At 40.2% G+C, this 13,750-nt stretch overlaps 1 protein-coding gene across 1 annotated transcript in view; it reads right to left on the bottom strand.

Annotated features, from left to right (window-relative positions):
* The window catches only part of LOC137647107 (coiled-coil domain-containing protein 137), an 83,275-nt gene that overhangs the window by 14,431 nt on the left and 55,094 nt on the right, over positions 1 to 13,750 (bottom strand). The window contains exon 4 of the mRNA XM_068380342.1: positions 13,476 to 13,649. Coding sequence (XP_068236443.1) covers positions 13,476 to 13,649 — 174 coding nt within the window. The remainder of the gene's footprint in view (positions 1 to 13,475; positions 13,650 to 13,750) is intronic.

Here is a 13,750-nt window from a genome sequence, read left to right on the forward strand (position 1 = left end):
TATGAAGAGTCTTACTTAGGAGAGAGGAAGTCTCAATTAGGAACAGGTCTCCATTTAGCTCTTTATCATGATATGCAAGCACTAAAATTTTAGGTGATCATAAAGGTATATATTTGCATTGTCAAAGCATAACCAAGTTATTGACCCAAAAAGGGTTTATTCTTCTGTATGAACTGGCATCATAAAATCAATTCTAGACGTCACAATATAAAGTAGAAGAAATTTATTCTTGCCTGCATCATGGTGTTTCTAGTGTGAGTACTTCTAGTTCCACTGGCTGCGGTGAACTTGTTTACTTTCATACCCTTTCAATGCAGAGAATAACTGAAGCCGTAAAAATAGGTTTAGAATCTTGTAAGAGCCTGGTCTATATTAGTTGCTGACCTCCAACAATAGGACCTATAGATCCAGAGATCTACGGGTAGTCTTTCTGGTAGTGGCCTGTGAAGGGGGTCTGTCTCTCCCAGACCCTGCACTAAGGACTTTAGTCACTGTGTGGTTCTTACTGAATGCCAAGGTTGCAGCAAGGCCACAAACATCATGAGCTCTAGAAGGGGTCATTGGTGGTGCTTCTCCTGGGGATTTATAGGATTTAAGGATAACTTCCCACAACCAAAACGAGATTGTGTTCTTGGAAAGAAGTAGGTTTGGCCAAGATGTTAGTTCTCTTGGAACATCCATGAGATCTAGCAGGTCTGGATACCACTCCACTTGTGGCCACTTTGGGGTGAATAGTGTTACTGTGACATCTCAGAACAGACAGATTTTGTTCCGCACCTGACGTACCAAGCAAAACGGTGGGAAGGCAAAAAAGTCCAGCCTGTCCCAAAGGTCTTGGAAAGCATCCTCCATCACCACCACTGGGTCGGGGACTGGAGAGCAAGACACTAGAAGCCTGGTGTTGCTAGTCGCGGAACACCACAAAGTCAAAAGACTCGTTACCACTACAGGAAACAAAGACCATTTTGAACCCACTGTCCTCAGACAGCTCAGATGGTCTGCCTTTACATTCCTGTTCCCAGGAATAAAGTGTGTCAGAGTGAGACTGCACTGATTTAAGGCCAATGATGGATTCCCACTGCCAGCTGACAGAGCGGGTAGGGTAGAGTTAACTTTGAGGGTCTCCAAGAAGTGGAGTAATGCCAAGTAAACTGATTTCATCTCCAAGTAATTGATGTGGAAGGTCCTTTCTTCCTGTGAACATAGACCTGAGATCTGCTCCCCTTGGAGAAACTAGTCCTCTTCGGAAAAATGCACCTTCGCTCTGTGCAGTGGGATCTGCAGAGCCAATGGTCACAAACACTGGACCCTCCCGCTCCCTTAGTGCCATTGCCCTGAGAAGTCGGGTCAGATCTTCGGTAGTGGTTGAAGCTAAAGAACCTATTAGAGGGGAAATCCCATACAGGTTCCACCTCCGGAGTTTCTACTCTTCTTAGATGAATCTCGCTAACGGTCCCCACCCTTAGCAAGAGGCATCTTACAATGGGCATGATATTTCTCCCACTTGGCAGATGGCCACTCCATAGAAAAATCACATAGAAATTCAAAGGAATACCACTTATCATGGCAGTTTGGGCAAGGGGATGCTGATCTACCCCGACCCGGCTCATGAGAGTACCATAAGGGCAGTCTTCATGCCCAGGGTAAGTCCGCATAACACTAGTAATACTGTTCATAATGCAAAATGCAAGGTAAAACACAATAAGGAAGTATTAAATGAACACTGAAAGGGTAATCCAGCGTGTAACTCTCCAATGATCATTAGAGTAGAAAAGGAAAGACCCGTCTCTATGCGACCAGGAGAAAAATTGACTCTGCCTCACAGTTGCTTGTGATGCTTCCTAGCCTTGGAGATGCCTAATAACCTATTATATACAGTAATTACTATTTAGGCACCTTTCCCTTTTTCTGGTCGTAGATAATTGACTTAGAGTAAAGCCCATATAAATTACTCTGAATTTTGTACACCCTTAGGAATAAAAATTTACTAATTTCTTACTCAACTGATGTTTATATTACTTTTTTCTTGAAGCAGATTAAATGTCGACATCTACCCTAAAACTAAAAATTTCCTGTGTTCTTTCCTTGTAATTGTGGTATCCTGTCCCTCTAGTGTAGAATTAGGATCATATGGCAGTGTATGGCAATAGTACCAAATAAGCTGTTGAAACTAGTTCAATAACCTCTTGACATCACTGGTCAGTGGGGAGGCTAAGGAGGGGAGGGGTCATGTATATGAATGCCAGATAAGTACAGTATAGAAATAATCTATTTTTAGGGTTAAAGTGCTGTATGGTCTCCTTGGACTTTCCTATGAAAGGCAAGAACGGGAATCCAATATAACATGATTACCAAAGAAATATTGTCTCCCTTGCTTTGTGGCCAGTGTACCAGTGTGCATAGGGGAGACCTTGCAAGTTGAGGCTCATTTAAACTTGCCACAGCACCTCAGCAGCCTAAAGTTCATCTGCTACAAGTGACATCACGAGAGCGTCTCAGAAAGGAACTAACATTCCAGTTCTAGCCAACATGGATCTGGCTGTGATTGGGCCTTCTGGTTAGCAGCTTCTAAGGAAGGCTCGTAATGGAGAGCTTCTTTATAGTTTTTTGCGTTCGGATGTCACTGGACCTTTGGGTTACAAACTTCCAAGAGAACTACATGGTAGACTCTTTCTTCCATTCCTGCAAATTCAGCTATGGCTGGATCTTTGGGGTATCAGCTTTCAAGGAGGCTCCAATAGGGTCTCTGCCTTCCATTTCTTGGGATTTGGCTGTGGATGGGCCTTTGGGTTCCCAGCTTCCAAGGAAGGGTCCAGGGGGAGCCTTTCCTTCTGTTCCAAGTCATGAAGGCTCAGTAGTAGGGGGATACAGCAGAGAGGCTTCTGCCATGGACACTGAGGAGGGGATTCAGTAGGTAACCCTTGGGATCCGGTGATGGATGTGCATTCTGGCCCGAGTCAAATGTTTTCAGCATAAATATAGGGCCTTGTCATTCAATGAGATCGAGTTAGAAAACCTGGTGGCATTCAAAGATCAATCTTAGGGCATCTCCCCCAGCTATTCCAAAAGAACGTTATTCTGATGCCATACAAGACTGCTCTTCATACCTTGGAAGAAGCAATATCAGATGCTGGAGGTTTTCTTTTTTACTACAATTTTCAAGTTTTCTTTTTGACTACAGTTTTTAGGTTTTCTTTTTGACTACAGTTTTTAGGTTTTCTTTTTTACTACAGTTTTTTTGATGATTCGGTGCTCAGAATGACAGTGCTGGCCAGAAAACTCACTTTTTGACCAAACTGGCAAAACTAGTGGCAGAGTCAATGAGGGAGTTGCCTAAAGAGTGTATTACATTTCTGGGAATGTACCCAAATCTCTTCACTACGATGACGTATATTGAATGTCAAGACATGCCAGGTACAATGGTGTATGATGTACCAGATACATCATTTACATATGTAAATCATATGAAAGCTGAAATCCTTTGTTTTTCTAACAAAAAGTACAAAACATGGTCACATATCACACCTAAGGATATTTCACTAAAAACTCTCCTCCCTTCAATAATTTCTTCCGACAACCAACGAAGACTTTGGGATTCTAGACTTCATTCCTGATTGTGTAAAGGCTATTTAAGTGTGTTTTTATGTTACCACACATAATTACATGACATTCCCTATGTGAGGCAATACTCTAAGGCCCAGACACTCCCAACCTTAGGGACATAGCTCTCCTCACATCTCACCCCACCATCAACTGAGACACTTGTAATTCTAGTTATTATTCATAATTAAGCAAGGGCTATTTTAGTACATTTCTATATTGGCGTACCACACAGAAAGCCTCTGATTGAGTTGAATAGAGTAAACCCCTAAATCCTCCCAAACAGCATTAAGTTTAGAGGCCCTAAGCTTGAACTTTTGTCTCTCCAGGTGCTGCTGTAACCTGGAAACATGCTCGGAGGGAGTGTTTTCGGGAGCTGGCACCTGAGGCGGCCTTGCTATCATGAACTTTCCTGCTCCCTTCAGTACGGCAAAGCCTTGAATCTGAAGGAGCCTCAGAGCCTTGGGAGGACAATGATACCTCCAAAGGACCTGAAACAGTCTTGAATAAGTTGGATGAGACTGCAGGATCTCTCAAAGCTGGCATGGAGGCAGAGGCCATTTTGAAGATCTGCAATAAGTGAGCCTCACTAGACTGCTGTTGGCTGGTGATTGATTGATTGATTGATTGATATAAAGTTTTCTGGCATCCTGACATCTATGGTCATTGACGCCGATATCATTTATTATATTTAAAAATAAAAGTAAACCATAAAAGTTAAGATGTCATTATAAAGGTTAATTAGTTTTCAGAAAACCTGCTTCTGAAATAAATTTAAAAATGCCGCTCGCATAGTAGGACACATCATTTCCAAGAATCTTGGCAAGGATGAACCTGCCATCCTCACCTCGAGCCTCAAACAGATATCTATTTCTTAAGTTATTATAATTGGGGCATTCGGTCAACCAATACCTCACTGATAAAGGTACCAAACAGTCGTCGCAATATGGTAGTGTTGGCCCTTCAGCAGAAACTCGTGTGTCAACTGAGTGTGACCAATGCGGAGGTGACAAAGAGATGTCTCCCACTTTCGGGGCATCATGTTATACCTCCAAGGAGATATGACATTTGCTACTTCTCTCATTTTATTGCCATCCAGATTATCCCAGTGCTGTTGCCAATTATTACAAAACAATTTCTTGATGTTAGGTAGGAAATCATTACAGGGAATGGGATACTTTCTTGGTAGCAACTCGGATGCAGCATTCTTCGCCAGTAAATCTGCCTTCTCTTTCCCAGACACACCTACATGTGCTGGAACCCAACAAAACCAAACCATTATACCTCTCAGTCCAATAATAAAAAGCCATTCTAAAATCTTTAAAACTAAAGGGTTACTAGAATTAAAAACTTCTAAAGCTTGAAGGATACTCCTTGCATTACTAAAAATTGTAAAATTACCCTCCTTCTCCAACGCTATTTTTTCAATAGCGGTTAGTATGCTATACAGTTTGGCAGTAAATATGGAAGCTGTTAAAGGAGGTGCACCTCTACAATTAAAACCATTACTATGTACTCCTAATCCAGCGCTAACATCAGATTTGGAGCCATCAGTATATATAAAAGTCGATCCCCTATGTTCTGCAACATGCTCCAAAAAAAGAAACCTGGATTCTAAGTCAGTCATATTCTTTTTAACTACAATAAAGTATTTACAAACAAATACCTCTTGTAATTTCCATGGAGGCATTGATGATACCTTAAATGGAAGCACATTTCTTCTAATTATATCAAGACTGTTTATTAATTGTTTAACACGAAAACCATACGGTTGAGGAGATTTTGGGTGCAACTCAAAGTATGATGTGTGCTTTACAAGGCTTACAGTCTGATAGGCTAAAGAATTAGGAAGTCTTTGCAACCTCAACCAATACTGAACAATAGAAGACTTTTGGTAAAGGTCTAAAGGTAATTCTCCAGCATCAACAAGGAGACTTGTGATAGGAGAAGTTCTAAACGCTCCTGTGGACAATCTAATACCAGCAAGATGTATTGAATCTAATATCTTTAATCTGCTTGGGGTGGCTGAGGAGTATATTTCACATCCATAACTAATTTTTGAAGAAATCATGGCCTTGTATAATTTTAAAATAGTATTGCGGTCTGGCCACCATGATATATGGGACAATACTTTCAAAAGATTCAGAGCTTGCCACCATGATATATGGGACAATACTTTCAAAAGATTCAGAGCTTCAAGACATTTAGCTTTTAACGCTTTCAAGTGAGAAACCCATGTAAATCTACAATCAAATATCAAGCCTAAAAATTTAGCTTCACTTACACATGGGATCCGTTGACCTTTAATGTATATATCCAGGTCTGGATGTATTCCCCAAATACAACAGAAATGGACAACAACAGTTTTACTTATCAAGAACTTAAATCCATTCATATCGGCCCACTGGATAATTTTGTCAATTGAGAGTTGTAGTTTTCTCTTAACCATTGCCATTCTAGCTCCTGCAAATGATATGGAGAGATCATCCACAAATAGTGTTGAGAGAACATCCTGGGGAATGACTGAGGATATCCCATTAATTGCTAGTGCAAACAGGGTTACACTCAGCACACTACCCTGAGGTATACTCTCTGATAAGAGTTTCCCCCACTCTCACTTGAAAAACTCTATGTGAAAGAAATGATTGGATAAACAGTGGTAGCTCTCCTCTTAATCGCAATTCATGAATGGTTTCAAGTACTGTATACCATATCTCCATGTAGTATCATATGCCTTTTCAAAGTAAAAAACAACTGTCACATGGTGCTGTTTCGAAGCAAAGGCTTCACAAATAGAGGATTCATGTTGTAACAACACATCAGTCGTTGAGTGCATTTTTCTGAATCTACACTGAATAGGTGATAAAATATCCTTCTTTTCAAGGTACCACGTCAGTCTTGCATTGACCATCTTCTCCATAATTTTACATGAACAAGATGTCAATGCAATTGGTCGGTAGTTTGCTGCTAAAAACTTGTCCTTACTGGGTTTTACAAAGGCTAAAATAATGGCTAGTTCCCAAACACTTGGATAACTATGATCATGCCATATTATATTAATAATACTTAAAATAAATAACTTTGTATTAAAAGGTACATGTTTAATCATTGCATATGGAATTCCATTGGGTCCAGGGGCTGTATCGCTACAAGTATCAAGTGTGGAATCAAATTCTCTTTTAGTAAAAGGAGACTTATACGACTCTTCCCTTCCTGTTGCAAAATTTAAAATTTTCTTTTCTTCAATGCTCCTATTCTAGTGACCAGGAGCTCTTTCACACTTGCATGACATATTTGAAAAATGATCAGCCAGGGCATTGCTAACATCATTTGCTTCAGTCACATACTGACCATTCACCTCCATCTCTGGTGGTGGGTTTGGGGTAAATTTGCCTACAATCTGTTTTATTTTCCTCCATATAGAAGATGGTGGTGTTCTACTGTTGACCGAGGAAACAAAAGATGCCCACGATTGGCGCCTAGCTTCTTTCATGGCACGACGGAACTGTGCTCTACACTTTTTGTATGTTATCATATTTTCCTCAGTACGGCGTCTACGCAATTTAGTCAAAAGAGATTTTCTGGTGGCTCTGTGCAAGACAGTTAATCCTGAAGACCACCACGGGGCTGGTCATCGTTTGAATAATCCTGTGGTTTTGGGAATCAAATTGATTCCTGCTGTATGGAGAGTTCCATTCAGTAGGTCTATGGCATCATCAATGCTTTCAAACTGTTCTGCACTCCCCTCGATTTTACTTAGCTCACAAAATTTAACACAGTTTGCCTTGTCAAGATTCCATCGTGGCAATCTTTGTAAAGGTGGACTATTGTTGGTATTTTTAATGATTGGTGCATGATCACTAGTAGGCCAATCATCTAATGTCCTCCAATCGAAATCAAGAAGGCAGTTAGAGCTTGCAATTGAAACGTCAAAGCATGACAAGGTACCTGTCTGAACATGGATGTGTGTGTGGGCTTCCCTGTATTAAGGAGTCCGACATCCCCGTTTTCCACAATCGATGATATAATATTGCCTTGGTGTTTGCTGAAAGATCACCCCACAAAGGATGTTTACCATTCAAATCTCTAAGTAAAAGGAAAGGTTGAGGGAGTTGTTGAATCACCTCTACTAAATTATTATACGATATGTTATCATTTGGAGGCATGTACAGAGCAAATTGTATATTTTCTCGCTATATCAGTCTGTACAGCCACTTCCTGCAGAGGTGTACGGATATATAGAGATATTTGGGGAATATCTCGACGAACGTACATGAGACTTCTGTCATGGCTCCCTGCTTGTTGATTATATGGTGTTCTACAACTAACATACTGTCGAGGGCAAGGTGTGCTAGCATCAAGCTTCCTTTCCTGTAGACATACAATTATGGGGGAATGCTCATTAATTAGAAGCTTAAGTTCATATTTGGCCCTTAAACCCTGATAATTCCATTGCAAAATGGAGGAGAAAACTATGGATTATTTTTGGAAGACATCTTGGATGATGTCTTCCCATTTGCAGTCTTTAATCTAACATGATTTTCTGAAGAGATGGCCTAGATATATTGTGTTTTACGTTTGTCTTTTTCTTTGTGTCCTTTTGATCTATTTGTTGAGGCGGATGGTGGACCTCAACTTGAACTTCTGATTTATTCAAGTTATCTTCTGGTTCATCAGAAACATCAACAGACAAATAATCAAATTCCTTCGATGTCATAACTTTAATATTTCTAGTGGAGGGGGCTGAGAGAGACGGAGGTCTCTCTCTTTTACGATTAATAGATGGTGAGGTTCTAGGTTTTTGCACCTTTCCCACTAAAGGTGCATCAGGCAATTTGTTTGTAAGTGGAACTTCCATCAAATCAGGCAAGGACATGGCCTGAGAGAGGTTTGTACTATTTTTTGTATTGTGGGACAAAGGTTGTACAGAGGTGGGCAATGCCCCAATGTCAATACACCGTGGTAAAGCCTCAGGAGGTGATATGTTTACATCATTCAGCTTTTTATCAGATGGTATATTTCTTTATTTTGAACTATTGGTAGTACTAGGTGGGTTTGATTTTAATGCTTTAGCAAAGCTATATGATCTATTTAATAGTTTTTTGGCATGTCCCACACTTATATGTTCTAAATATGATTTGTTGAGGGCAGCTTCTTCCCACTTTTACAACTCGCAGGTCCTATCAATGGATTTATGGTTCGAGTTGCAATTTAAACACCTGGCCTCTAGTGCACATTCTGCGCGGTAAAATTTGGAGCAAATACCACACATTTTTTAATTTTTGCAAACATTGGATGGGTGTTCAAATTTAAAACAATTAAAACATTGCAGTGGCTTCTGCTTGAATGGTCGTACTTCAATCATTTAATTTTCAATAGTAATATGGAAAGGTACATCAGCATCCTGGAAAGTAAGGATAATCATTGATGTACCTGGGACTTTGTGTACTTAACATACATTTAATGGACACATGGTCAGTATCTCCTCTTCTGTAAATTCATATAAATCTTTGTTAAAAACTACTTCCCTAACGTAACTAAAATTTGGGTGGGATTTGACATCTAACATATCATCATTACTTGTTTTCAGGTTGGACAATATTACGGATTGTGCGCTTGATTTGGCAAGGATAAAGAAACTATTTTTTCCAAAACAAGATATCTCCCTGAATAATAGTTCCTACTTTTTTCTGAATTAATTTTCATATTTTGAAATAATTCCCTGTAACTCCCTTAGAATCAGCTGCAAGCCACATTGGTGGTTTCGGCTTTCTCTGAGTTGGCATAACTTGATCAGCGTCTTGTTCCAACCAGTCCGCAGGCCTATATACATCCAAATCCTTTGGTACCTTATAGCAGAGAGCAGCCATGACATTTAAGTTATTTATTTTAATATCAATATTACTTACTGCTGTAAGATACCTATGAATCCCATTTTAACTCTTCATCTTTCATTCTTATTTCATTTATGCATCCATAGCACTCAAATTCTTTATATAGATTATCATAGTTTGTGTCTATTGGAATTTGGGTAACATGAAGGATTTAAAGTTTCCTCATGTTACCCAAATTACACAATTCTGGAATATCAGTAGAATGGTCCTTTCCGGTTCCGAGGTCATCGACAGAATTTTCCTTAATAGACTTGCCAGAGGTCGTCAACAGTATCGGGGGAGATTCAACATATCCAAGGGAGGGGGGTTTGTCATTGGAAAGATCCATTTCAGAGAGTAGTTTGTCGTTTGTGAGTGAGTTGTGATTTACCTGCTAGAGAATATAAAAAAAGTATCAAACGTCGGAAAGGAAATTTACGCTCTCCACTATTGGCACAATGAGAGTATACTTTCCAGATGGTCCACTCCATACCCTACACGAAGGATAGCACCAAAATAGATATAGAGGCACAGGTGTAAGCTGAACCTGCCTGTTAGGACCGAGACCAAGGAACTATGGAATTATCCTCCCCATATCTGTAATAATGGGCTTTCGGCCAGAAGCCGAGAGTCCTACCTCAAACACTGGATCCCCCTGGATTCCGAAGACCCAACACTTGAGTACAGTACTGTATAGTTACTCCAAAAAGGTCCAAATCATCTTCGGGATGGCTGAAATCGTCCAATACTCTCACATATAGCTTTGAGCGTAAATACCTCCTAACCGTGACGCCTCCTCCCATTGATCAAAGCAGGCAGCAATAACGGATGTAGAAACATCAACGCCAGTGGCAATAATGGATGTAGAAACATCCACGCCAGTGGTAATAACGGATGTATAAACATCCTCGCCATTAAAAAAAAAAACATACATACATATGTACATATATACACATATACATATGGAAAATTTTACTCATATAGTTGGGACAGCAACACGAAAGAAAGTTTATAAAATTAGGAAAAGGTTGAAATAATATTAAGAGGTAAAAAAGATCAGAGAGAGAGAAATTTAGATTCAAACTGGGGGAGCAATTTCCCCAAGTTCAAGAGCCCTCTTGCCCGTCACAAAGTTTCAGCACGGGAATGATATGCCGTGCTGAAGCTCAATAACTTCATCAAGGCATTCTCTCATTAAGAGGATGTTGGCTTGTGACTAGCTGCCAAATCTGTGTACAGGAGCGAGTGACTGGTTTGCGTATGCTAACCCCATCGTCCAGACAAGCTCAACTGATCCCGGATGCACGCAAACCAAATAAAGGTGAGCCAAGTGCACAGCAGTAGGAGTGTAATCTACCTTGGTAGGTAGAGCATACGTAAGAAGCTGTGAGCACGCAAGGCACAGGTTGATGAGATTGACGTGCAAGCAGATGACGCGCTGCGCACTTAACCCAGGCAGGTGAGCGTAATTGAAATCTCACCTGGCAAGCGTACAGTCTCCACTGTATGCTGGGGGACACACTAGTCAGTTGGCAGATTTCGAGAGCGATCATCCAAGAGCTCCAAAGAGCTAAGGGACACAGGCGACAAGTTGCGCTGGCGCTCCTGAACTACCTAGGGAAATGGACTCTCTCTTGCGCTTGTGAAGGCGTCTGCCGAAAGTCCCCGAAGGGTTGGCAAGCTCAGAATAGCACAACCCCGCAAATCCTCAGATGGGAGAGGATCTGCTGCGGAGGACAAATGTTCGAGGAGTGGGTGTAAGAAACCGAGCAGGAAGGACTACGTCCTGTCAGCTATAGAAGGGAGAGTGCAAAAGCCAACCCTGCCAGGAACAAACACTGTCTAGCTGAGCCCCACGAACCAACACATCCAGTAGTCTATCCTTCAATGTCGCACCAAAAAGTCCCATGGAAGGCCACAAGAGACACAATGCCTCTTGGATGAAGGTTTTTCCCCCTCACTAGGGGAGCGGGGAAGAGCTTCCTGATCAGATAATTGCCTGATGGTTAAATGGCCACAGCTCTTGCTCGACTGATCTCCAGAGGAGGCTGAACAAGGAGAAGCAGAGGGGACAATACCAGGAGAGGAAGGAAGAAGTCGGGGTTTCATTGTAGTGAATTACATGGCAATGTAACCTAGGAAAAAAAACTACTGTTTCTAATAGAAAAAATTACGCTCTCTTCGAAAATGACACTCGTTCCCGTCGCAAATTAATAGTTTCAGAAATATATATACATCTATATCCTCCAATAATGGGGGACCCCCAGTGGGAACTCGGGGTTTTGGGTGGGGAAAACATACTGAGGAATCGATATATAAACGTAAAACAAGCCTTTTCTTCTCTATACATTACCTTCTTGAAATTATAATAACCGGAGGAAAATACAAAACAGTATATCTGGATAAACTTTGGAGGCGCCGTTACAAAGATTGTGTCATGAAAAAATACAGTAACCAGTGCTGCCAACGTCCGATGTACAGTAGATCAAATGTTATTTTGTGACCTGTCATACTACTAGGCTAGGTTAGGTGGGTTTGTTAGGTTCTGTGCCCTTTTTGTACTTTTTATATATTGAGTAAAACTTATATGGAGAAATTATTTAATATATGGAACGTTGGTAACTTTGTGTACCATACGTCAACGTTGGTAACACTGTGTATTATTGGTAACGTTGCTAATGTTATCGTTCGTTCGTAAGAGAAGTGACACCGTGCATCTCAAAGTTATCCAAATTGGTTGATCTGTTTGTTTCCGATTGAAATGAACATCAAATTTGCTTAATTCACGTTATTTACTATAGGAAAACAATTATATTTCGTTTCCCCAGTATGTTTTCCCCACCCAAAACCCCGAGTTCCCACTGGTTGTCCCCCATTATCGGAGGATATAGATGTTTAAATATTTCTGAAACTATTCATTTGCGACGGAAACGAGTGTCATTTTTGAAGAGATCGTAATTTTTTCTTATAGAAACAGTAGTTTTTTTCCTAGGTTACATTGCCATGTAATTCACTACAAAAATACCGAAGTCGGGACTTCTTTGACATAGAGAAAGACCTTGAAGGCAAAGAATCCCTTTTAGACTTCTTCCTCCTCCTGGCATTCTGCTCCTACTGGAAAGACAGCCACTCGTGACACTTTTCACATGAAGAAGCCGGCATACAGGAATATCCTCTACACATAGAGTAAAGCTGGTGAGGATCTGTCTCCATTATTTACATAAACACGCAAGAGCGGCGCACTACGCCAGGACAAATCCTCATATTGTGCATCCTCAAGCACGCACACACCACACACCTACGAAAGAAAAAGCGAAAAATAATGAGTAAGTTCCAGGATCATAGAAAAGAATGCCCACTCTCGACCGCGGCTGAAATCAAAGTGGAATTTAGTGACTAAGGGAGAAGCAGTGCTTCCCCACTACCCATTGGTAACAACCAGTACAGTTGGGGACACCTCATCAAAAGTTGTTTAGACCTGCGCTCCAGCTTGCTCTATTATTTTCTCATATGTAAACAACAAGGGTTTGTATAAGTGTTGGAGTAATCATTTTTCAGGTCCAGCATCAAGGGCTATGTACAATTTACACTATTTCAATGTGGATCATAGGCCAGTAGATAACCTCTCTACAAGAATAAAATTCAGTAAACCAAGAATAATCAATAAAATACAATACCACAATAGTAAAGCCATATTAAATCAATTTACTTTTATCAGATAATAGTTCCAGGCCTGTTGACCAGTTCATGAGATAAAAACATGAAGAAAAGTAAAGATGGTATAAACAAATGCCAATTACTGGCATCTGGTGAGGAGGTGCAATTCCTGGGCAGAGTAATTAAATTCAGTAAAACTCATGTCTTTATTTTTCCTGTCACCAAGCTCTGTTAGAAACAATATAACATACTGTATGTATAATGAAAAAACACTGAAATATTTCTGTAATTTGAATGAATACTGTACTTTTAAAGCAATTAACAATACTGAGTTAATTTACTTACCTTCTTCTTTTCCTTTTTTATCGCTTCTCGTGCCTCTAGTTTTGCTCTTTTCTTGGCTGGCAAAAGAGGATCATCTAATGCCCTTCTACGTTTCACTTTCATAATAGCACCAGTTTCATCCCTTTCAACTACTACTTTGAACTTGTCTTCAAATTTGGATTCATTTATAATATCCTGGAAAAAGAGCATAAATAATATAATTTGATAACAAATAGTTTTCCAATTCTCTATTCTACGTAGCTAAAATTTCATTATTCTAAAACTCTTAGTAACTT

Source organism: Palaemon carinicauda, chromosome 1 (assembly GCF_036898095.1).
Source record: "Palaemon carinicauda isolate YSFRI2023 chromosome 1, ASM3689809v2, whole genome shotgun sequence".
Classification (NCBI taxonomy): Eukaryota; Metazoa; Arthropoda; class Malacostraca; order Decapoda; family Palaemonidae; genus Palaemon; species Palaemon carinicauda.